Source organism: Corylus avellana, chromosome 2 (assembly GCF_965113065.1).
Source record: "Corylus avellana chromosome 2, dhCorAvel1.hap1.2, whole genome shotgun sequence".
Classification (NCBI taxonomy): domain Eukaryota; kingdom Viridiplantae; phylum Streptophyta; class Magnoliopsida; order Fagales; family Betulaceae; genus Corylus; species Corylus avellana.
The window spans coordinates 14,165,405-14,192,300 of NC_142491.1; the positions used below are offsets into that span (position 1 = coordinate 14,165,405).

The 26,896-nt window shown below is 36.0% G+C and overlaps 2 protein-coding genes across 2 annotated transcripts; both read left to right on the forward strand.

Annotated features, from left to right (window-relative positions):
- Positions 1-1,899: 1,899 nt before the first annotated feature.
- LOC132171506 (uncharacterized) lies at positions 1,900-22,111 on the forward strand. The gene is made up of 7 exons (XM_088512580.1): positions 1,900-2,227; positions 3,641-4,120; positions 4,217-4,366; positions 6,281-6,352; positions 11,958-12,008; positions 12,159-12,586; positions 21,436-22,111. Exons 1-7 carry the CDS (start codon positions 2,098-2,100, stop codon positions 22,042-22,044), a joined length of 1,920 nt encoding a protein of 639 aa, XP_088368706.1. The 5' UTR covers positions 1,900-2,097; the 3' UTR covers positions 22,045-22,111.
- A 1,748-nt stretch (positions 22,112-23,859) lies between these two features.
- LOC132181913 (uncharacterized) lies at positions 23,860-25,134 on the forward strand. The gene is made up of 2 exons (XM_059595139.2): positions 23,860-24,406; positions 24,650-25,134. Exons 1-2 carry the CDS (start codon positions 23,860-23,862, stop codon positions 25,132-25,134), a joined length of 1,032 nt encoding a protein of 343 aa, XP_059451122.2.
- Positions 25,135-26,896: the final 1,762 nt, after the last annotated feature.

Below are 26,896 nucleotides of genomic sequence, written 5' to 3' on the forward strand. Positions count from 1 at the left end.
CCCGACGTTGTTTCATTGTGACCATCACCCACATGCATGCATGGTTACGTTGGTCACCTCTAAATATTGGACCCAAGACATTAAACATCAATAAACATAAATCTACGGACCCACGAGCGAACCTAGGATTTTGTTTGTGGAGTCGCCAATCTACTTTGAATGGAAAGTCTAACTAAAAAAAAAATAAATAAAAAATAAAAAATAAAAAATCGGAGAAAAAGAAAGAAAAAAGCACACATTTGGATCTACCCAAGATCGATGCTTAGAACGATAAGTTTTTTTTTTTTTTTTTTTTTTTTTTTTTTGTGTTAAGTAAAAAAGAGACAACGTTAAACATTTTCTTTCCTCTATTGTTTTGCAGTTTTCTTTTTGAAAAAACTTCACTTATATATAGATCCTAACTTTATTCTCATTATCATCATAATCCAATGCTAAACAATCGAGGAAAACTGCTTTAAAGTGTTGAAAGATGGATGCATATTGTTTTAACGGAAAAAGGAAATGTATCTTTAAAGTACATGCTTTACATGTAAGAATCAAACTTTCCTTTAATAAAAATGTCAACTTTTAACTCTTGTGAAATGATACACGACTAAGCATGATTAAGTACGAAAACCAGTGTAAAACATGCATAATAAATCAAGATTAAGAGTTGGGTTAAGCCTCCTTACCTCAGGGTGAGAGCTTCTCCAAGCCCTTAGGAGAAATACCTCCAAGGTGGTTCTCTCTCTCTCTAGGGTTAGGTTTATGGGAAAATGTGAAATGGGACCTATGGTTTATCCTAAATCCTTAAATAAGACCATTCACATGAATCATGTGCCGGAAAAGTTGTTAAAAAGCATGCAAGCGGGCACCTATCGATCATTGAAAAGTATCCATTAATCGTTATGTGCCAAGTTGTTGAAGCTAGCTAATATTCAGTCCCACTCAAATTCAGCTATTAAGGATAATGTTGAAGCCAAAGTCAATAATGAGATGGCAATAACGTGAAGTATTTGAATTTCACAACCTTTGAGCTCTTCATGTTAATTACTACCATCTTAACATTGACTTTAGCTTCAACATGATCCTTAGTAGCTGAGTTTGAGTGAGACTGAATATTAGCTTCAACACACGTGTATCAATCAATCATTATAGGACCAATCGATTGTTGGTCGAAGAAACCCTAAGGATCATAATTATAAAACACATTCCTAACACATGTTAAAAAACACTTTTATTTATATATGCGTCTTAGGGAAATTTTTATATATAAAATTTAAGATCAATTAAAAATTCTCGTGGTTTTAAACCAATGATTATTTAACATAATTGTCAAGTATTAAATTAGGGTGTTACATTTATAAAATAAATTACATGAAAGATGTAAATTTTTTTAATAAAATCCATAATGGCCCACCCTCCTCGAGAATAGAAGTAATTTCCTTGACTCAACCAAAAAATAGAAATCTTAAATCCTTAATTTATTCATCCTGGAATTCTGGAAATCACTTATATTGAAATCTATATTTTGGAAACTAATTTCACCATTTCTCAACCTTATAGATAGGCGAATTAAATTAATCCTCATGACAAGTTGTTAGGATTAAGGCTGCAAACCCATCTTACATGTAGCCAAATGTGATTTATTTTTCCTCGTTTCTTAGGTTTTCTAATGTAGACATTGACGTTTTTGGTTTTTGTTTTCCCTTATACCTCTAAGGACGTCTCTTGTAATCATGGACTTTGGTTATATGCTTTTTATTTCATTAGGAAAAAAAAACTATGAGGTACAAGATAATTAAAGGTAAATTAATAGTCTAAAAGTAGTTTAGAGAAGTCCATGAAGGAATTCCTACTATCTATTACCATAACTGATATTCCTTCTGTTCTGTTTTACCTGCATGCTCCTAACAGCATTTGGATATAATGACAGATTAAACGTGGAAAGAGGCTGCCTTAACAGTTCTTGAGAAAGATAATTATCTGGATTAAAGTGATCGGGTAAAATCCTGTTCGATGGCTCAAGATCTTTGGAACAATGTTGAATTCACCACTGAACCTCATAAGCAAAAAGATGATGAAGCTGTTTAAAAGGATTAGAGCAACAAGAATTTTATGGCTTCACAGGTTATTCAAAATTCGTCCGGGCTGGACACAGTTATTGAGATTGAGGAGATTAATTCTTCAAATATTGCTCGGAATACATTGGTAGAAGAGCGTAAGATGCCCAACAATATTAACACAGGTGTCTCTCCACCTCTCTTTCTCTCTCTGAACAATGCATATGCCTAAACATTTTAATCGGACAATAAGATTAAAATCTGTATGTACGACAACAACTAATTAATAAAAATGTAAAAAGCTAGCAGTAAAATTGTAGTTGTTATAGCTCTTAAGATTTTTTTTTTTTTTTTTTTTTTTTTTTTTTTCACAATTCAAGAAAAAGCTGGAGGAAATTATAATTGTGGAAACGCTCCCCAAAATCATTGCCCATAAGAAAGTTTTCCCCATCACAGATTATTCACAAGGCTTCGTACGGCTCCGTGCAGTACTGAAAAAAATAAAAGAGGAGATATTTTGTTAAATCGGGTTATCATCATTTAATTAAAGAGATTTTATAGAGTTAACTGCTGAGTTGCTTGGGGCAACCAGCTATAATACCTTCTTTCTAAACAGTGGCTGGTAAGCACAATTGCTAATAATAAATTTGAAGGTTAGTCCTCATGTACAATCGATTCAAACTTTAGGTAACGATGTAGAAAATTTTGTCGAATAATATTTCTAATTATAAATAAGGATATAATTTTCTTTCAAACTGAGTTGAATGAAGAATCTTCTTTCAACTCAATCTATAAAAATAACATGTATTTATTTTTTTAATAGTATGTAAGATGCACATAACTTTTTAATAAAATTTATTCAAACCTTATCTATGCTATTAGAGAAAAACTTTGTCTTTTTTAGATGCTGCCATCCAAGTTTGAAGAATAAGGAGGGATAGCATATATCACTAAAGAAGCTATTAAAATTTAACGATGGTTCCTTTTATATATTACTTCTACAACTAGATGCTGCCATCCAAGTTTGAGCATGTTATAAAGACGACGTTCTAGATTGGTAGATGCTTGTCTTGACGTGGCATGTTTCTTGTAATAGAGAATATTAGGAGATTTGATTTCATTGTAATTGATTGTAATCTTCTATAATTAGATTTGATGATAAATCAAATCCGATTGATTTTATTGAAATTAGATTTCATGGTAATCAAATTCCTTTGATTTGATTACCAAACTTATCTACCTCAATTCTCCTATAAATAGGAGTATGATGTATTGTGAAAGAAATTAAGCAATAAGAACATAATGTAGCCATTTGAGTTTTATCTGTAGTCGTAGGTCGTTGACTGAACCACGTAAAATTTTTGTATCTCTTTTATTTAAATTCTGCTATTTATTTATTTTTCATTAGATTATTTCCGCATTTAATATTCATAGTATTATGAATTTCTTCATCTTGTACATACGTAGGTACGTTGGTACAAATTGTGATGGTCTCTATATATAATGTATATTTTTAGTTAATTCTGAAATTTAAAATCAACAGAAAGATCATCCTTTCCTTTCATTTCGTTCAATGACAACAAAGAGAAACTTGGCAGGGAGGGACAACAATGGACATTTTGATCAGTATAAAGAATTTGTTAAGGATGTGCAACGTGGAGATTGGTACGATAAAAGGGAGTTCCTTAAGGATTATCCCAACACATTGAATGTGAAGATCACAGCTCAGGGCAAGACAGCTCTTCACATTGCTGTTACTTCGGGACATGATGATCTAGTGGAGAAGCTGGTAGATAAAATGTGGACAGAAAGCTTGGAAATACAAGATAATGATGGTTGGACAGCTCTAGCTGAGACAGCTTTTGCTGGTAACTACCGGATGGCAAAGTGCATGCTTACAAAGAACAAGCACTTGGCCAGCATTGGAGACGTGGATGGACGTCTTCCGGTTGTTGTTGCTATTGAAGGTGGTCATAAAGAATTGGCTTGCTATCTCTATTCTCTCACTCCGCCGGAAGATCTAAAAGGCATCAGCGCTGCTACACTTTGTACGAAGGCTATATATACCCGGACGTTAGGTAATTAACAACTTCTCCTTTAACTATCCATTGATGGCCGTTATTTATGATTTTCTTTTTATTGTTTTTTATACTTACGCTATTACAACACAACAGCTATTGCTTTGAATTTACTCCGGAATGATATGCATTTGGCTCTTGCTCTAAACAAAGAGAAGGTCTCCCCTTTGTATGCCTTGGCTTCTACACCTAACGCATTCCCAAGTGAAAATCAGCTTGTGTTTTGGAAACGATGGATCTACTCTCGTTAGTATCGCTCTCTTGTTTCTTTTCATTAAATTGCTCTGGTATTATGCATGCACACATAGAATATATATATATATTAATTTAATTCTATAATTAGGATTACGTACGTTACATATAACACCATCCAAATATTCAGATGTTGGCCCAAATATCCAAAATTGAACAAAATGTTTTCTGTAAAAGGTTTTACACCCAAACAAAATCTCTATTACACTTTTCATTAAAGTAATGATTATGTGATTAAATTTACCTATTCCTATCAACTTAAGCTTTTAGGATAACTGATAATTTAAATCACTCCATCTAAATTAAATATTTCACCTGTTAAGTCTGACCTATAATTAAAAGGAAGTTTAAGCCCTACACGTGAAGAGTGTAAAAGTAATGATTAAGTTATAAAATTTATATTTTCCTATCAACTTAAAATTTTAAGATAATTGGTAATTTAACACATTCTATTTATTTATTTTTTTAAGAAAAGAAAAGAAAAGAAAGGAAAAAAAAAAAAAAAAAAAAAAAAAGGACTACCCATTATTACCAGTGCTGCACAGGGTGAAGGGTAAAGAGGTATACCGGTTTGAGGAATTGAGACACCGGTTTAAAATTCCCCAAAAATAATATTAACTTCATACTGTAAAATTAATTAAAACATTCTTATAATTTCATATGCTATTTGTTTTTTTTTTTTTTTTTTGACAATTTCATATGCTATAAAATATATATAAAAGGATGTGATCGCCAATTTTAACAGTACTACACGCATAAAACATGATTAAATTATTACTATTAGTACTCTTAACTTTTTAATTATCGACTTGATGTGAAGATTAAAACTTCTACAAATATAAGTGAATCCAAATGCTGATGTTAAATAGAAAAACAAATTATATAAACTATAATTACCGGTTATTGTTGGGGCAATTAATGAGGATGTTTTAAGATATACTTGAAATTATAAACAAACTAAAAAATCTGCTTTTCACATGATCAGTAATGCTACATATATTTTGTATACATATGGGCACAACTTTGCACAAATCTAAAACTGAAATAATCTATATAAAGAGTGGTTTCTCATTAATTTCTTTATCTCATCAATATAAGAAGGTAGCCTCATTACATGAAACACATATATGACACCGGATAGAACTAAGATTATTTTGACAGCGTATGATAACAGCTGAAACTAAGATTTATATATGAATTGAAGATTAAAAATGGAATTCAGGAAGAAAGAAAATAACAAATATAGAAGAAAAACATCTTAATTCTCAAAATAAGCAAACAAAAAAATAACTCTGAAAACCTAAAATTTAATTAATACATCAAAACTTAATTTCAAAAGAATATAGACCTGCCATTTATATAGGCTAAGTTCGAAAATAGTTGGAGAAATATAAAGAAATAAAAATCCAAAAATATCTCTAAATTAACTCAGAGACAAAACAAATTAAATTCACAAATAAATATCTTCAAATATTATGCATGATCGATCTTATTCCCAAAATATTCTTCAAATATTATATCTGATTCTTTGTATCAAAATAGTAATCACTGAATAAGATAAAAGAAAAACAAAAAGATGAAGCAGGCAAGAGCATGAATTGCATGTAGTTCATATATATATATATATATATGCATTGCGTATCTTGTCAATAAGAAATTCACGAAACCTGAATTTATTTCGTAAAACGATGTCTTGCTCGCATTTGTGTTACCTTTCGAACACTGCACAACATACATATATACATATATAGGGTAGGATAGGGCCAAATATAAAATATATTTTATATAAGTTTTTCCAAAAAAAGTATATTTTTTATTTAAAATTACTTTAAAGAAAATTGCTCGTGCGAGATTTACTAATTAATACTACAATCAAATTCTTACTTCATTCACCCTTTTTGCTGAAAGGTATACGCATTCACCCGGCGGATATATTTCGTTTGAAGAATATTGAAGAAGTAGAAAGGCGCCAAGGATCCGGTATGTTTTTACCCAAAATTTCTCTCCCTTATGTTTGGGTGGTTAAAATGAGAATCGTAATTTTGGCAACTTCATTTTTTCCGTTGTGATAAAATAATAAAACAACAAACAGTAATCCGGTAACGACTTTTATTTTTTATGCTGACAACATCAGGCCAAAAATTTCTTCGCTCCTCTACAAAATATTGAAAGAATTTGGGAAAAGATTAACATTTAAACATAAAATAAAAAAAACACTAACATGCATCCGGTCATTGTTGTTTAATTAAGTGCTGAAATTGAAGAACCAAATCTAAATATTTTCGAATATGTAGAATCTAGTGAATCTATAGAATCTAAGAATCCTCACACCACTACAAAAATGAATGGGATTAATGACGTGGCTTTAGTGACGTTTTTGGGCAAAAAAAAACATGAGAATTAATGATGTGGCATCTTGCCCCTTCAACTTTTACGGGCTAAAAATGGAATTTTTATTACACTATAGCATACCTCAAAAAACGTTATCATATGGCTGATTAGTGATGTGGTTTAGTGACTATTTCAAAATGACAGTAATTATTAAGACTAGAAAAGGGGATAGTGACGTGCCCCTTGTTCACACGTCACCACCAATAAAAACGTCACTATCCTTTAAAAAATTAAAAAAAAAAAAAAAATTAAGTGAAGGCTTGTGGTGAACAGTATCCTTTATAAGGATATATACTGGTGGTAAACAAGGGGATAGTGACGTGCCCCTTGTTCACACGTCACCACCAGTAAAAACGTCACAAGAATATTTTTTGAAAAAAATACGACTAGTCAAAACCTCATCTAGTTATCTAATATACATCACAAATAAAGTGAAACAAAACCTCAATTTAAACTTAAATGTGGACACGGGATAAAGCATAGACAAAATGACTCACCTAACATAAGGTGAGATCATCACCACTCCCCCTCAAGAGGTGAATGGTATCATCATTCCTAACTCAAACTTGAGAAATCTTAGGTCTAGACTTATGACTTTGCTCAAACTTATCTAGCCTAGATAGCACTTCTCTCATCATTATGACCAAACCCTCACTTTCTTTCCTAGAATATGAATTTTCATTTATATGCACATGTGGTTTCAAATTAAAACAGTGAGGTCGAATGTGACCCACTTTTCCACAGTGATGACATGTAGGGACAAACATTTGAGAAGGTAATTTCCTAGGAGAATGCTAGGGGTGTCAACTCGGTCCGGTTTCCCGGTTTTTGGCCAAAACCGGGACCGGAACCAGGGTACCCCGGTTGTTAGTTTTTGAAAACCGGAACCGGAAACCGGGTCTCGGTTACCGGCCGGTTCCGGTTTGCACCCGAGAACCGCACCGGATAACCGGTTTTTTTAAGAAAATTATTTTTTTCCTACACTTTCTCATCAACCAAACAAATATAAACACCAAAGAGATTTGCTTCATATTATAAGTTAGGTTGATTTCGCAGTTGGTGACATACTTCTTTGGAAGAACACGAAATTATGATATGCAATACTTTTTTGCCTGTGATTTCTTCCTTTCAATCAACCCCTTCCTTCTCAGAAAATGGGAAAATACCACTTCTTCCTCAGAAAATGTGAAAATACTCAAATAGAATGAGAGAGGTGGAAGTGAGAGAGCCAACGAAGTAGAAGAAGATGCTAGAAGAAGAAGAGAGATTTGTGTTTTTTCACTTGTGTGAACCCTAGACCTAGACTGATGTGTGGTGTGGATGATTGTGAACAATGTGAAGTGTGCAACAGCTGGAAGGCATAGGAAAGGGTGAGAATATGCTGGAAAAAAAAAAGGAGAGAATCGAGAGAATATGTTATTAAAATATATTATTTTATATATATATATCACCCGGTTCCGGTTTCTCGGTTTTTACTGGGTGCCAAAAACCGGGACCGGAACCGGGGTCCCCGTTTTTTTTTTTTTTTGCAACCGGAACCGGAACTGGCTCCCCGGTTTCCCGGTTTTCCGGTTCCGGTTCTGGTTTCCCGGTATTGTTTGACACTCCTAGAGAATGCACGACTCTAGGTGTAGGGTAAGATGCATGAGGCTCAATGTAGATTTTCTTACCTTTCTTACCTTGAGGAGTCAGAGTAACTAAATTGCTTTTCTTCACTTGAAGATTCTTCTACTTTCACTGGTTTAACATAAACAGTCTTTGAAGTAGAAGCACGGTTAGAAGACAAAGAAGCAGTTTTATCAAATCCTAAGCCAGATCTGTAACTAGAATGCTTTTCAATATGCAACATTTTATCAAGCTTTTCACTAGAGAATTTACTCAAGTGATTTCTAGATGCAATCAGATCATTTTGAAGGGATTTATTTCTTGCAATTAGCACATGATTTTCAAATTTGAGAGAATTACAAACAGCATGTGAATCATTCAAAGATCTGATTGATCATAGGATCATAGGATGCAACAAATGCTACATAATTAGGACTTTCTTCCTCATCAGTGTCACTCAAGGTAATATTGAAAGCTTTTTGATCTTTTGGCTTATTACTCTTGAGGTTAGCACAATCCTTTCGCACATGACCATAGCCAGAACACTCATAATATTTTGGACCACATGGGTCTCTTTCATTTCTATCCTTAGTACTCTCTTTTTGTTTTCCAAATTTCTTGGAAATTCTATGTTCATTCCTAAAACATCTTCTAGCTATCAAGGCAAGTTCCTCATCATCTGGAGAATCCTCATCAGATAACTCATCAGAGTTCTTACTAAGAGTTCTAAGGGTAATATCCTTATTTTTCCTAGGTTGAGGTAAAGAAAACTCGTAAGTTTGAAAAGCACCAACTAACTCTTCTATCCTCATGGTATTAAGATCAGTGCATGAGTCAATAGCATTTACCTTCATTCTAGATCTTTCAGGGAGTGATCTCATAACTTTTCTAATAAGCTTAGTGTCAGAAACTTTCTTTCCTAGATTTATCATGGAATTTCTAATTTCACTAAGTTTACCAAAAAATTCATTGAATGTCTCATCCTCTAACATTTTAATATCCTCAAACTGAGAAGCTAACATTTGAAGTTTTAAACCTTTAACAAGATTAGTTCCTTCATACGTAGTTTCTAGGATCTCCCATGCATCCTTGGCACTATCACAATTTAAAATTCTGGAGAACTCAATTTGTGAAATTGCCAAGCATAGAGCATTCATAGCTTTGTCATTCGCCATACGAGTTTGTTTTTCAACATTAGACCATTCGACTATCGGCTTATCTGGAGCTTTAAATCCAGATTCAATGACATGCCAAATGTCTATAGATTTTAAGAAAAATCTCATACAGGACTTCCAATAGCCATAATTTGATCCATTAAAACTAGGCACAGTGTTAAGGGTTTGAGACATGTTAAACAAGAAACAAAGATCACACTTGGGAATTTAATACTTCACAGAGTGAAATCGCTCTGATACCAATTGAAAAACGCTTAATAGGTTTAAATATCACAATTTATGCGGAATTAACTGATATTTAAATCTAAGCAAACAATCACAAAAAACAAGTAAAATCAAACACAAAGATTTTGGTGACGAAAAGGAAACTTTTTAGAAAACGTTCTAAAAGTAAAACCTGTCCAAGGCGGCCAAACCTAGGGAATCACTATCAAAAGATTATCCAGAGATTACAGATACTAGGAACACTTACAACCCTTTGCAAGACCTTGGTTCTGTAAGATCGACAAACCTCCAGCTTGTCTCCTCGCTCACAATCTTTTTCAACGTGATTCTCCTTTATCAGATCTTTCCGATAGACTTCAATTAAGCACACAATCAAAACTAACAAAAATCCTCTAAGAGGAATCAATTTGGCTCACAACAAAATAATCACTCAAGTACAACCTCACAGGAATTCTAGGGTTCTAAAATTCGTGTCTCTTTCTTCTATAATGATGTATATATATTAGTACATCAAACCCTAAACATGGGCCCACTAAAACCACGTTTTTGGGCATAATAGGTATGGGGTGTCCGAACAGGCTAATGGGGTGTCCGGATAGGGCCTTGTGAAGCAGAAATAGAGTTTCTAGAACTACTGTCCGAATAGGGGGAAGGCCTGTCCGGACAGGGACTACAGAGGGAGAAAATCAACAATCTGGAAATTCCGTTGGTCCTTGATCAACAGACTCAATCGATGGGTGTTTGTGGTCCGATTGAGCTGAAAGTTTGCAGCGACGTTCATGGCACATGAGTCTACATTATGAACGGTGGAGATTTGATTCTAAGCATTGTATATTAGTGTTTGATCCTGTGAACTGTAGCCTCTGCATTTTGGAACCGAATTGAGCCAACAAAAATACTAACAATAAGCAAGCTAAGATAGCCAAAGAGTTTCCTCACCTTTTCCGTAGCATCTTTTGGGTCCTCTGGAAATCCTTCCACATAATTTGAATCAATTGAAACAAAAACCTTCACTTGCAGAAAATTTTACAAGAAGAATGACAGAAATAAACCACATCGGGAAATTAAAAATAGAACCCAACGTCCCTAACTATGACAGCGTTCTGGAGGGGAGGTGAGAAAATAATAGGGATAAAGAAGAAAGAAGAAAGAAAGAAGAAAGGGAGCTAGGCGTGAGAAAATAAGAGGGATAAAGAAGAAAGAAGAAAGAAGAAAGACGAAAGACGAAAGAAAAAAAAAAATGGAAAAAGGGATTCCTCTTTTCTTGTTATAAAAACAATTTAGTTCTCTAGTTGGATTCCTACCATGCTATGGTTCGTTGGTTGGTAGTAAGAAAAAGGCTCAATACCCATCATAGGATTAATTATTTTGGCCTTTCACTAGATCTCAGTTTTCCTTTATGTTCTAAGGCCAATAAGAGCATTTATCATCTTCTTCTCTCATATCCTTTCTCTGCAACGGTTTCATGATTTCTCTTTGCTAAGTATAATTTGCCTTACCCTTTTTCATGTCGGGATGAACTATTGGCTCAGAGTCACTCCTTTGTCTGGCTTTCGATTTTCTACTTTCTATAGGTGGTTATGTGCTATTTGGGGAATTTTGGATAGTATTTTTGGTGTGAGTTAGTGCTTTAATATGTTTTGTTCTCCCTACATGGAGTTTTCTTTGTTTGTTTGTTGTTTTTTGTTTGCCTTGATTGTCTCTTTGTAGTGCTCTAAGGCACTGTGCTTCTTTTGTTTCTGTGGAGGGTTGCTTGACTGTTCTTTTGTTGCTTTTCTTCCTTCCTTTGTTTATTCATATTCATTAAAAAACATAATTCAGTATATTTTCAAAACTCAAATCTGCCACAGAAGTGCACTCTAAATCCATCTGATAAGCCATCTCTGGCCGTGTAACTAAAAGTCTTTGGGTTTGTGTCTGATAACAAATTTGAGGCTAAAAACTCAATCACTACTGATTAGAACTACACAAAATTTACTAATAAATGATAGGGAACTGGTGGTGCTTTTCTTGTCTAGAGAAGGAAGCCAATCATATTGTAGATTATAATGTTGATTGTAGATTTAGCTGAATCTACTGAGTTGCTTATTAATTACATACATATAGTTTATTTTATTCGTAAATTCTTTGTTCTATTTCTAGCAATAATTTTCTAATGCTGATAATTAAGTGTTCTTTTTACTTTGCAGTACAAGCTGAATTGCGCCAACTAGTGTCATCTTTCCTTAACCTAGTTTTCGGTATACTACATCCACTCAATTAATCTCATTTTTCAATGAATTTAATGAATTTCTTTATTATGCTTTTTGTTTTGTTTTTTTTTTTTGTTTTTTTCCCGCTATATATAGCTGAATTTGCGAAGGAATTATTTTGACAATTAATTTGTGAAGGAATCAAGGATTTATATGAAATGGCGTTGGCCGATTCCCAGAGCCGTGAACTTATGTGGTACATGTGCGATGTGATAACAATCTCAAATGATGAAGAGAGAAAGATTGGTTGCGTTGATACAGCTGTCTTACGTGCTATCAAGGAAGGGAATTTTGAGTTTGTTTATAAAATAGTGAAAGCAAATCCAGATCTCTTATGGTGCAAAGATGACAAAGGCAGAACCATATTTCCAACTGCAGTCCTATATCGCCAAACTAAAATCTTTAGTCTTATATACAGGCTTCATGTGAAGCTCCCGAAGGTATACTCTCAAGATTGCTTCAACAACAATATATTACATGTGGCAGGAATGTTAGATGCTTCTGCCCAGCTTAAATGCATCGCATGTGCAGCATTGCAGATGCAACGAGAACTGCAATGGTTTAAGGTAATTTCTCTCGCTTTATATTTCTTTGGTATACTAGGCACTACTACCTATAATGTTCCAAATTCTAGAAATTTAGAAGGGAGAAAAGAGAGTTATGTCAAAAATTTTATTTTTAACGCCAATTGCATTTAGCCCATTTCTGATACTGAGGTAGTTTTCTTCTCTTTTTCAGAGGGATCCGGATCCTCTTTGGTCATGTTGGACTGGAGAGGTCTTCGGTTAATGGCCAAGATGGCCTTAGGAAAAATTCAAGGGTCATCATGCTGCCATGTGTCTCACTATTGAAAAAATAAAAAAAAATATTATTTACCTTTTGCAAAAAACAAAATATATATATATAATAATATAATAATATATATTTTTTGGTTTTTTTATATGACCCTTGGGGGTGGCCGGACCACCCCAGGGGCCACTTTTTGGCCTGAGCAAACCCCTCCCCCCTTCCTCCCTCTCTCACATGTATTCACCGCCACCACCACTTGAGCTCCAACCCAAATGAATCCTGCCACCTCCGCCGCCACCACCATACCCCCTCCTCTTCACCACAAACCCTTCTCTCCCTTATCACCATCCTCCTCTCCTCCCAACGACCTTGACTTGCTGCTCCGATCCAGGGTCCTCTACCAGTCAAACGCCATCGTTCTCTCTCACCCAGGTCCTTGTTCTTCCAAAGAAGACTTGGTGCTTTTCATCAGGGACCTCTTTACTAGATTGCAAATCGGAGGGATCGAGTTCAAGAACAAAGCAACCAATCAAAACAAATATCCAATCATTCCACCATCCCCAATCAAAACAAATCAACCTAATATCCAAACCGAACAAGAAACCCAATCAGAAAATTCGACCCTTTTAGAAAACCTAGTAGCAATCCCAATCACCCCCATCCAATCGGCAGTCACTACCATTCAAAATCCAAACGAAAATTCAGTCCCCACAAAGCCTATTCTTTTGGCAACCCCAGCAAGCCACTCACCTCATGCAGTGATTTTGGTTTCACGAGCTGTCAGCAGTGTTAGTTCGGAAAATCCCCATCACCAGATTCTTCAACCACTGTCGCCAACAGTGTTAGGCTGTTGAATTGTAGTTTGGGGAGTGATTTGGGTGTTGGGGTTGGAGAAGAGGAAGAAGAGTGGTAAGAACCGTAGTTCTTATCAATTAAAATCAGAGAAAAACCAAAGAAAAAACAAAAAAAGGATATAACCTCTTCGAGGCGGTCTAGCCTCCACAATTTGCTTATAGCAATTGATTGAAATTGTTATTGGATGCCTGGCCTAAAGGCACTTACATTGCTTTTTATAGAGTAGAAAATAAACCTAATCTCAATAGGAATAGGATTAATAATCCTAATCCTAGTAGGAGAAGAAATCCTAACCTAGTAAGGAAAGGAATAATTATTTAATAATAGAAAAATGAAGGGTTCTTAACATTCCCCCACCCTTGAAGACAACCTTGCCCTCAAGGTTGATGATTAATAAATTCGGGAAAACGGGCCTTCAGAGTCTCATATGGCTCCCAGGTAGCATCTTCTTTGGGTAAATGGGCCCATTGGACAAGAACTTCGACAACAACCTTATTATGCCACTTGACCATCCTTCGATCCAAAATCGCAGCTGGCTGAATACGAACATCCCCCATGGAAGTAATATCAGGTAATTGCCGTTGACAAAAGACTCGCTCTTCTAACTTCTTCTTGAGGCAAGAAACATGAAAAGCAAGATGAGTCTTGGATTCTTGAGGCAGATCAAGGCGGTAGGCAACATAACCGATTCGTTCCAACACCTTATAAGGCCCATAGAATCGAGGCGAAAGCTTCTTGGAGGGATGTACATTAACAGAGATTTGTCGGTAGGGTTGCAATCTAAAAAACACCCAATCCCCTACCTCAAACTCACGCTCACTTCGATGCTTGTCAGCTTGTTGCTTCATTCAGGCTTAGGTAGCATAGAGATTGTCCTTGAGGATTCGCAAGACTTTAGTGCAATCTTGAAGGGTATGGTCCAACTCATCAATCGATGAAGATCTTGTATTATAAGTAAGGATGATCGGTGGGGCTCGCCCATATACAGCATCAAACGGAGTCATCTTAATTGATGAATGATAAGTAGTGTTATACCACCATTCCGCCCATGAAAGCCAACGAGTCCACTCCTTAAGGTTTATCTCCAACAAAACATCGCAAGTAATTCTCTAAGCATCGATTCACTACTTTAGTTTGTCCGTCAATCTGTGGATGATAGGCCATACTCATCCTTAGTTGAGTTCCTTGCAATCGAAATAGCTCCTTCCAAAAATTTGAAGTAAACACCTTGTCACGATCACTTACGATAGATTGGGGAATCCCGTGCAACTTCACAATATTATCCACAAATACTTGAGCAACAGTGATCGCTGTATAAGGGTGTGCTAATGGGCAGAAATGAGCATATTTTGTGAGTCGGTCCACAACCACAAGAATGGTAGTTTTACCTTTGGATGGTGGCAATCCATCTATGAAATCCATGGATATGTCTGTCCATACTTCCTCTGGTATTACGAGTGGCTGTAATAGTCCAAGGCTTGCTATTGTTTCTCCCTTTTGACGCTGACATGTCTCACATTCGGCGACAAATTGCTTGATGTCCGCTTTCATGTCCTTCCAATAAAAAAACACGAGTAATTTGTTTGTAAGTACGAAGGAATCCGGAATGCCCAGCACTGGGTGAGTCATGACATTCATGTAAAACAATTGATTTGTGGGAAGAATGAAAAGCCAAAACTATTCGTCCCTTATACCGCAAGTGATCTGTGTGCCATGAGATATGGGGAACAGTGGAAGGATCTTGCTCAAGCTTCTGAGTGACTTTCTTTAATTTAGGGTCTTCTTGTTGTTCTTTTTTAATCTGATCAAGAGTAGCACATGCTTGAATAGAAATGGCAAAAACCTCTGAATGCTCCAGAATCCGTGATAAGGCATCTGCTACTAAGTTCTCCGCTCCCTTTTTGTAAACAATCTCATAATCATACCCTAATAATTTGGTAACCCATTTATGTTGTTCCATGGATGAAATTCATTGCTCAAGAATGTACTTCAAGCTTCGATGATCAGTACGTATCTAGAAATGCCGCTTGATCAAATAAGGCCTCCATTTAGTTACTGCATGGATAATAGCCAACATCTCTTTGTCATACACAATCAAGCTTAAGTGCTAAGGAGACAATGCCTTACTGGTAAAAGTAATAGGTCAACCTGCTTGCATTAACACTGCCCCAATACCTAATCCCGACGCATCACATTTAAGAATGAACATTTTGTTGAAATCTGGTAATGTAAGAACAGGAGTGGTTGTCACGGCTTGTTTGAGTCTTGCAAAGGTGCACGCTTGGTTGTCACCTGCAATATCATGCCATCGAAATGCATCCTTCTTCAATAAGGCCGTTAAAGGTGCACTAATCTTACCATAGTCCTTTACAAACTTACGATAGTACCCAGTCAACCCTAAGAACCCTCGTAAGGCTTTGATTGTTTTTGGTACTGGCCAATTGACCATTGCCTGAATTTTGGATGGATCTGCTGCCACACCATTGCGTGATACAATATGACCTAAATACTCCACTTCCGCTCTCGCAAAGCTACACTTGGACTTCTTAACAAATAATGAGTGCTCTCGTAAAATAGCAAAAACAAGTCGCAAGTGATCCAAATGATCTTCCATACTTAAGCTGTAAATAAGGATGTCATCAAAAAAGATTAATACAAACATGTGGAGATATGGTCGAAAAATATCATTCATCAGACTCTGGAAAGTAGACAGCGCATTGGTTAATCCAAAAGGCATCACCAAAAACTCATAATGGCCGTCATGAGTCCTAAAAGCTGTCTTGGGAATGTCATCCTCATGAACTTGGATCTGATGGTATCCAGAATGCAAATCTAGCTTAGAAAAATGTTGGGCACCTCCTAACTCATCAAGCAGCTCATCAATGACAGGAATCGAATATTTATCTTTGACACTGATGTGATTTAATGCTCTATAGTCAACATACATTCTCCACGACCCATCCTTTTTCTTAACCAATAAAACAGGAGAAGAGTAAGGACTAACATTGTGTTGGATAATACCTGAATCTCGCATCTCCTTCACAATCTTCTCAATCTCGGATTTTTGAACATATGGATAACGATATGGCCGAACATTGGCTGGTGCACTTCCAAGTAAGAGAGGAATATGGTGATCATAGGCTCGCTTTGGAGGCAACGTCTTGGGCTCTGAAAATATATCTCTGAACTCCTCCAAAAGTGATTCTATCTCTGGCTTCTCTTGTTTACTGACCTTTGCCTCCTCGTGCTTTAATTGAAATAAACATCCTTGATGTTCCTTTTTGAGAATTTGCTCCATTCGGTGGCTACCAACAGTAGTAACATTTCCTCCTCACTTGCAGCGAAAAGTCAAATTCTGCCCATTTAACATGAACTTCATAATTAACTTTGAGAAATTCCAGAGTACATCTCGCAGAGTTCGTAGCCACTCAATTCCCAACACTACTTCATAATCACCCAATGGTAATAGATAAAAATCGGCTCGCAACTCATAATTTTGCACTAAAAGTTTTACTCTCGAGCATTTATCCTCACAAGTCAAGGTTCTTTCGTCTACCAACTTTACCTCAAACTTATCACAGGTCTCCACTGGAAGTGAAAGTCTTTTGGCAACATCCTGATCTAAAAAATTGTGACAGGTTGGCGTTTGATATATCCGCTAACCCTCATAGTTTGCGGGTTGGAGTAGCCGACCAATGCATGAACGGTAACTGCCAGCAGATTATCTGTAGTTTCAGATTCTTCATTGTCGGACTCAGACTCCCCACTATTAATGTTTGAGTGTGTTAGTACTTCCACGGGTTCAATCATTAACAATTTTCCTTGCTTGCATTGGTGTCCTCTGTGCCACTTCTCATCACAATGCCAACAAAGCCCCTTAGCTGACCGTTGCTTCAGCTCTTCTTGTGTCAACCAAGTAACGGAAGGTTTTCGAGATAAATTTGGAGCACCAGTACTTCCACCAACCATCTTGCTCACTACTCTAGTTGTTTTGCAATTTTCCTCGCTCAGCCTTTCCTCTTCTACTCTTGCAATTGAAAATGCAGCTGTGATTGTCCTTGGTCGTTGGGCCTTGACTTCTCGTCATATCTCTGACCGATGTCCCTTAATGAAAGTCCCTACCAACTGCTTTTCGGACCATCCTCGAGTTCGGTTGCAGAGGCGCTCAAAGCGACATTGATATTCACTCACAGTAGACATTTGTTGAATCTTCGCAAGCTCTCCATCCACATTATCATATGCTGAAGGATCGAATCAAAGAAGAAGTCCCTCCACAAATTCATCCCATGTTGGTTCTCCACGACAAGCCACTAGCCAATCAAACCACTGTATGGCATCCCCGTCCAAGCTGATTGATGTTATCTCCACCTTTGAATCAATAGGTATGTGGTGATATTTGAAGAATCGCTCTGCTCTGGATATCCATCCTGGTGGATCTTCATCATCCCAATGCGGAAACTCCAATTTCATACGTGGAGCTCCATACTCTTGCTCCCTTCGTAATCGAGGTTCTAGTGACTCTCGATTTTTGTTTGATCTCGCGTTTTCCTCTTATGACGATCGAACTTCCGATGACTCTCGATTTTTACCTAACTTAGAGTTCACACATCGACTGTCTATGACTTCTTCCATTAATCCCCTCAATTGTTCCACAATCTTCAGGATAATTCTTGCTTCAAAAAAAACCTCGTCAAATGAAACATTGCTAGTGCCAACCATGGCGTATTGATTTAAATCGGTAATACCAAGCTCTCTTTTTTGATTACCTGTAAAGGGCATAAAGTACTTTTTTTTTTGAAAAAACCCTTAGGCTAGATAAGAATACAATAAGCTGGAAAGTGCTAACTTAACTCTGTTACCAAACAGTCAGAACTTCCAACACTAAACCAGAATAAGATAATTCTCACATTGAAATTAGCTTACCCGTCCACTAGAATAGGGATTTCCACCAATTGCTGCAACCAAACAGCCCCTTCTTCCCTAAATAAACACATATGAAGCAAAATTTCAAAACAAAAGTTGTAGAAAATTTTGCAACTCCCACAACCGCTCACTGGAACACTTAGGAATCAACAACCACTGTACCATCGAACAGAGATGAACGTCTACCACCCACGTTGACGCCGATCCACACACACTCAGTACGATTGAGCAACAGCCCACTGCTGCACAATCAGCACCCACACGGCACAGCAAAATCGCCCAAGAAAGTGCTGCTTTGATACTAAATGGTAAGAACCGTAGTTCTTATCAATTAAAATCAGAGAAAAACCAAAGATAAAACAAAAAAGGATATGACCTCTTCGAGGGTGTCTAGCTTCCACAATTTGCTTGTAGCAATTGATTGAAATTGTTATTGGATGCCCAGCCTAAAGGCACTTACATTGCTTTTTATAGAGTAGAAAATAAACCTAATCTTAATAGGAATAGGATTAATAACCCTAATCCTAGTAGGAGAATAAATCCTAACCTAGTAAGGAAAGGAATAATTATTTAATAATAGAAAATAAAGGGTTCTTAACAAAGACGATCAGGGAAAGGGTGAAGAGAAGGGTGGTGAGTGAGAGGAAGAGACTGGGGACTGAGCGTAGAGAAGAAGCGATAGTGGTGGGGTGTTCTTGAGAGCCATGTTTGTTTGATTTGATTGTTTTTTGTTAGGTGATCGGATCTCTATTCCCTGCTATTTGAATGATCAGTTAGATTGATGAATGCTGACTATGGAGGGAGAGACCGTCAGTTGCAGCATCAAGGATCCCACCGGTTGCAGCATCAAGGACAAACGCTGGCCATTGGGGGTGGTCTGGTCACCCAAGGGCCATATCAAAAACCAAAAGAAAAAATATATTATTTTATTATTTATTTATTTTAAAAACATTAAATCATATTTTATTATTTTTCAGTGGGTGGGACACGTGACACAATTATAGCCCTAAGATTTCTCCTAGGGCCATCTTGGCCATTAATTGGAGACCCTTCCAGTTCGAATTCGGATCCAAGAGAAGGACCCTCTCCAGTCCGTTTGGACCAGAGGGGATCCAGTCCTTTATAATGCACTTAGGTGGAAAAGTTTTACTTTTTCGTCGCAATTAGAAGTAGGGGTCTTTCAAATGGACAGCTAAAAACCACTCTACATTCACTGTCTGCCCGTTTGTATAGGTTGTAGGCAGATTTTGAGCACCTAATTCCAAGTGAGGGGATACTCTATTTGCTATCTGCACATATGTGGGCAGATAGCGGAATATGGGTAGGCAGAGGCAGATTATCCACCTCTGCATACCCGTACATTATTAAAAAAAAAATTGTTTGGTTTTATTGAATTAAAACATCATTTAGGGAAAACTAATAAGGAAATTAGTGGGTTTTATTCACAAATTAAAACTCCATGTGTACAACATAGAGGCTTATAGGTGTTATAGTTTCATCCAGTCGCCAGAGAAAGAACCGTACCACAACAACATCAAGTTGATCAACAACCCCCATATAAATTGAGTTCATAGTTTTTTTTTTTTAAAAAAAAAAAAAAAAAAACAAAACAAAAAAAAAACCTCAAAATAGCCAAAAATTCATTGTGGATGTTACAGGCGTTTAGTACAAAAAAAAAAAAAATGGCCCATAGCTGTGCGGTTATGGGCGGATTTAGCAAAGTGTGGATGCGGATGCAGGTGCTAAAATTCGTTATCCGCAAAGTGCAAATGTAAATTATGAATAAAAGTATTATCAGCCCATATAGTGCAGTTTACAACCCTAATTAGAGGAGTGCTCAATTTTTTTTTTCCTAATTAGGAGTACCTCATTTAAATACCTTAAAATGTGTTCATAATTTATTTATGATTTAGTTGTCATTTTATGAAAGTTTGGGACAAAAGTGTCAATTAAACTACCTTGGAGTTATATGTGTCATGTGTGTGTTACATAATAAACTACCCTTATTGGTTTTATGAGCCACAGCCACTTTGATTGATCCCTTCTATGATTAATCATATATATTCTATTTTCACTCAAATTTTCAGATTTTAAATCTATACAACATGTATGAATCTTTGTATAATAGTTAATTTTACATAATTAATTGTACGTGTATTTGTTTCATTTCTTTTATAAAATCTGTATATATGAATTTATTTTTTTTTCTTTTTTGTTTACTATATAACATTAAAATCCTTAGCACATATTTAAATGTCCAATACACACTTATACAAATAGGTACGTATATGTATGTATACATAGATAAATTACATCTAGCAAGCATGCTACATGCATCATGTAATTAAATTTTGTTCAAGTTTAAAAAAAACTTACAAAATGAACCGTCCTGAACAAATTGTTTAAGTTCGAAGGATGGAACATTGGGTTAAGGTTTGTAATTGACAAATTATAGGAAAAAAAAGAGAAAAAGAACTAACTTAAAATTAAGTTTTTTAAGGGCAGATTGGGTTATTAACGCGGCATGAAACTTTGATGTACTTGAATAAAGGAGTCAAAAATGTTCCTTTGTGTATCTGTGCTTTGGTTAGGATTAAAAAAGTGAGATTTATTTCTTTGACCGTTTGGAAAGCAGAAAATTTTGAAGCTTTTGATAATGATATTTTTTTGGAATGGTTGAGGCCAGGTTCAAAATAGTAATTGGAATTGTTGCATTTAAGTGGATGAACGGATCTTCATCAAATAAAATTGTTTTTGGAGTGAGGAAACATCACTCTTTGACTGATATACAATGTATATATCTTTTTGGTAGCCTTTTTCCTTCTAATACTTTGATTAACAAATGCAGGAGGTGGAGAGTATTGTTAATCCCCATCTTAAGGAAGCTTTAAACAAAGATGGTTTGACTCCTCGAGAATTGTTTACCCGCGAGCACAAGGACATGAGGAAAGCGGGAGAGCAACAAATGAAGCATACAGCAAGTTCTTGTACAGTGGTAGGCGCTCTCATTGTCACCATTATGTTTGCTGCAACTTTTACCATTCCAGGTGGCAACGACCAAGCCACAGGCTTGCCAATATTCCTAAATGAAAAATTCTTTAAGCTCTTCATAGTATCCGATTCCCTTTCGCTCTTTTCCTCAGCAACTTCAATATTGATGTTCCTAGTGATCCTAACATCGAGTTATGAAGAAGAAGATTTCCTCAAAGTCTTGCCAACAAAGATGATGATCGGAGTTTGCACTCTTATCTTTTCTATAGCATTTATGATGGTAGCCTTCTGTTCTACTCTTTTGCTTATGTTACGTGGACAAACATGGTTTGTCAATCCGATCATTTTTTTGGCTAGTGTCCCAGTCACCTTGTTTGTATCGATGAAATTCCCCTTTATGATAGGCATGATCAGTTCAACTTATGGATCAAGCATCTTTGATAGGAAAATGGAACGTTGGTTTTAACTAATTCATTGTGCTAGTATGTTGTCTTGTATTCCATTAATAATTAGCATACCAGCCAAAACAGACATTTTTATTTATTTATTATTGGACAGATGATTGTAAATTTTCAGCTGCCTTATGTTGATTAATCATTTTGTGATCTTTCTGGTTTTATCCATATTTTTAGTTCCACAAATAAGTCGTTGATCCATTATCCATTATAAATTTTTACTCTTTTTTATTTATTTATTTTTATTTTATAATTTCTTTTGTTACTTTGATAAAGGATAAAATACATTTTGATACAGTAAATTACATCCATAACATGTCCACCCTAGTAGATTAACTTTAAAACCAAAAGAAGTGACCTTGGGTTCCATGTTTGTTGGGTGTTCTCCTCTATAAAGCCATTAGCAATCATACATTAATATTCATTATCACAAAAAGTAATAATAATAATAATAAGAAAGGAAATGAACAACATATTTCTAAATTTGACCTTTCATATGTCAGCTAAATGTATACTAGACCAGTAAAAGTCGTCGCTAAAGGTCTTTAAGTCATCGTTAATAAGTAGCGCAACTATCTCGTAGACCATCCACATTAGAGACGACTCATGTAGTCCTTGCTGATAATTCTTATTAGCAATGACAAAATTCTTCACTTATATCTAGCTATGAATGTGTGTAACGTCTCAAAAATTAATTAATTAATTAAATTACTTAATTTGGAGTATAGCTTGTAGTACATCCACACTAATTAACTTATACACTAGATGATCATGAGTTTCTTCTGTCAAGTTTTTTTTTTTTATTTTTTTTTTAGATATGTCATATGTGATTAACTAAAAGCATTTTTTTTTTTTTAATTGCTATATGAGTTTATTGTCTGGACAAGTATTTATTTTCACTCTTCAACCCCACTTTTTTTTTTTTTTTGTCCAAATCTTCAACCCCACTTGTTAATACTTGTCTCCTAGACCTTGTTTCATTCTTTTGTTTTTATTTTATTTTTAAGGGGAGAGGGGGAATTTAAGTATCCATTTACTCTGCCAAGCTTAAGGGATGATTTGGTTGGTTGTCACAAATCATACAAAATAGGTTGGTTGTATTATTTTCTCTCCACTACTTGTCAATGGGAGAGTAGAGAATGGGATGCGGTGGAAATGATGAGTGTTACATATATTTTCAAGTGTTTATTTTTTATGTTATAGTGAAAATCATTATTAAATGAAAATACATGTAGCATCCAATAATAATTTTTAATGTCGCATCAAGAAGTGAGCAGTTGAATGTGTTTGTAGCATTTCTCGATCGAAATAGTTTTAGCTGACATCATTTTCCAACCAGCAAAGTAGTATCCAAGTTTCATCATTGCAAGTATATAAATTGATGGTTACGTAAATTGTAGATGGTTACGTAATTGTAGCCTTCTGCTCCGGCATTCCTCCACCTCCTTGTGAGGCATAACCACCTCCTTTTGAGGCCTACCCACCTCCTAGTGCGGCTTATCCATCTTCCTGTGAGATTAGTTTTTTGGGTTTCTCTCTTGTTACCTAGTCTCTAAACCTTCTCTTTGTAGCTTTGTTTTTCGCTGATTTGGTATTCTATCCAATTTTCTTCTTAGCTTTCTGGTTCCTTACAACCACTCCTCGGTGGGCTTCTTTTCCACAAGAATTTTTTGGATTGTTGTATGGCCAGCTGGATTTTCCTGTTTTCTTCGACGATGCATGTGGGTGAGATGGCTGGTTTGTGTGATTACGGGGGCCGGTTGCAATCATCCTGTGAGAGGTATTTCTTTTTCTGATGGTGTTCCTAATCTACCCCCACCACCTCAATGAAAGTCTTGTCCTGGAATAGTGGTGGGTTAGCTCATGCGCCGACAATTCGTGCTCTACAGGCATTTATCAGGACTCACAGACCTGATCTTATTTTTCTGTCGGAGACTAAAGTTGCTTCTGCCAGATTTCAGCCCTCTTTTCTTCATTTGGGTTTCTTTGCTTGGTTAGAAATCCCTCCAGTCGGATTAAAAGGTGGGCTTTTTGTAACCTGGAAGCATGGTATTGAGATTGAGCCAGTTAGGCTTGATAGAAGTTGTATTTCCTGTTTGGTGTTCTCTCATCCCTCTCATTGCCCTTGGTTATTCTCCTTTATTTATGCACCTCATATTGCTGAGAGGCGGTCAGTTTTTTGGTCTGAGTTGACGAACTTGGGGAACTCCTTTAGTGGGGCTTGGCTGTTATTGGGTGATTTCAACTCAGTGCTTTCTCCTTCAGAGAGTGGAGGCCGTGCTTTTGGCTCCTCTTCTCAAAATGATTTCGTGGATTTTATTCAGTCGAATGCTTTGATTGATCCGGGTTTTGTAGGCAATAAGTTCGCTTGGAGTAATCACCGAACTGGGTTGGCTAATATTTGAGAAAGACTTGACAGAGGTTTAGTTAATCAAGATTGGGTGCATCTTTTCCCCAATTCTCTCATCAATCACTTCCCTGCTACCAAGTCAGATCACTGTCTGATTTTGTTATCTACCACTGGGTCATATCAAAACCTGCCTAAGCCCTTTAGATTTGAAGCTTTCTAGACAAGGGATAAATCTAGTTACTCAGTTGTTGCTGGTGCTTGGCTAGGTGAGGTGGAAGGCTCTCCAGCTTTCTCTTTAAGCAAGAAGTGGAAGTCTACTAAAAGTGCATTGAAGGTTTGGAATCAGCAACATTTTGGATACATTCAGTCTAGGATTAAATCTTTAATGTCTGAGATTAGTCTTATTCAATCTAATCCTTACTCCCCTGCCAATGCTGCGAGAGAGGTGGTTCTTCAAGAGTCTCTTCAAGAGCATCTTTTGAGAGAGGAAGTATTGTGGAAACAGAAGTCTAGGGAATTATGGTTAACTTGTACTGATCTCAACAGCAAATTCTTCCATGCCTCAACTGCTTGCCGTCGCAGGTATAATTCTATCTCTAGTTTGAAAGCTTATGATGGTACTAGGCTATGTGGTAGAGATAATATTGGCTCATTCCTGGTGAATCATTTTAGTACTCTGTTTTCCTCTACCAGTCCAAATTTTGATGATAGTCTCTCTGAGCTTGTTGTCACAATTATCTACCTAAATTAATAGGCAAATAATTGGATGTTTTACCCGCAAGTACACAAGGTCAACACAGTAGTATAGGGTACAAGTACGGGGTCATTCCCACGAGGATTGCTAAATTTTGCTTAAAATTAATTCCAAAAGTAAAATAAAACAAAGATTGGATTTAAGTTGATAATGATAAAAAGGTAGGGCTTTGATATCCATCACTAATTATATTTAGCTAATATATCAATATGCCAATGTTTTGATCATGTTATGAATATCTAATGTTTGTCAACCTAAGGGCATTGGTGTCTATTCCTTAAGCTATTGATTTCCCTGAGTAACAAATTAGGCATGGGTGTCTACTCTAATTCTTTTATTTCTTAAAGGATTTAGCATGGGTGTTTATTAAGTTGTTCTTTAAGAAAGCATAAAACTGTGGAAATCGACAAACACATGAGGCCTAGGACATGGGTGTCTACTCCCGGTTTCCCATGTTGATTGACCCAAGAATCCGATGTGGATATCTTTTGTTACTTATGTTAAACTTAGGACTCGGTCATCCAAATTGATTTAACTAACTAGTCCATACCACATGCATATGTTGATCAGGCACACACATATGAGGAATTCATGAAAACAGGAATTAATCAATTTAGATATCACAACAAGATCATCACAAGGGCGCCAATATTGAATATCAACTAAACATAACTAGGTCTTCAATCTAGCCCTACTAAATAAATAAGTTACACATAAGTTTGATGTTAAACATTTTCATAAAATAAAATAAGAGAAAGGAAAAGAATAAACCCGAAACTTGAACTTGAAGAGCTCAAATTCTTCTCCTTGGAAAGTGTGTCTATTCTAGAGGCTTAAGGGTCTATTTATAGGCCTTTAGGAATACTCTAGAACCCCTAAAAATCATAGGGTTTGAGCCCTAGTTCGCACTAAGCTACAAAACCCTAAAAGTTGCTCTTTCCTTATTAAGGCTGGCGACTGACTTGGCCATCATGCATGGGTGCGCTCGATCGCAGCCCGTGTGTGATTGATCGCAAGTCTGCGATTGATCCTCCTTGTGCTTGCGCTCGATCGTGGTTGCCTTGTGCGTTGTGGTCATCACCTATAGTGGGCTCAATCGTAGCTCCCCAATTTCCAAAATAGCTCTTTTTAAGTCCAAAACTTCTGAAATTTCTTCTTTTTCTTCCAATGACCCACAAAATAAAGGAAAACACAATAAAGAGCTAAAATGACTTAATTAACTAAAACTAAAGGATTAAAACATGTAAGTTAAAGGCTAAAAATATGAATATTTTAGTATTTAACACCCCCCCCCCCCCCAAAAAAAACTTACATATTGCTAGTCCCTTAGCAATACAAAAAAAAAAAAAAAAACAAAACAAAACAAAACAAAAATGAAAAACAGAGAACAAAAAGATAAATCCATCTTTCATGGGATATATGATTGCATTTAGCATATGCAACAAGCCTCCCTAGGAATTCCTTAGAGGACGAGTGAAGTCTCGTGAGGGTTTTCCAGAAACGTTACTGATAAGTGCTAAAATATTCATATTTTCAGCCCTTAACTTGCATATTTTAATCATTTGGTTTTAGTTAATTAGGCCATTTTAATTCCTTTTTGTGTTTTTCATAATTTTGTAGGCTTTTGGAAGAAAATGAAGTAAAACTAGATGATTTGGGCTCAAAGAGAGAAGATGGAGAAAATTGTAGCTTCTTGACACTGCGATCGATCGTAGGTTACCTGCGATCGAGCGCAGTACCAGAGAGGACATAGCACAAT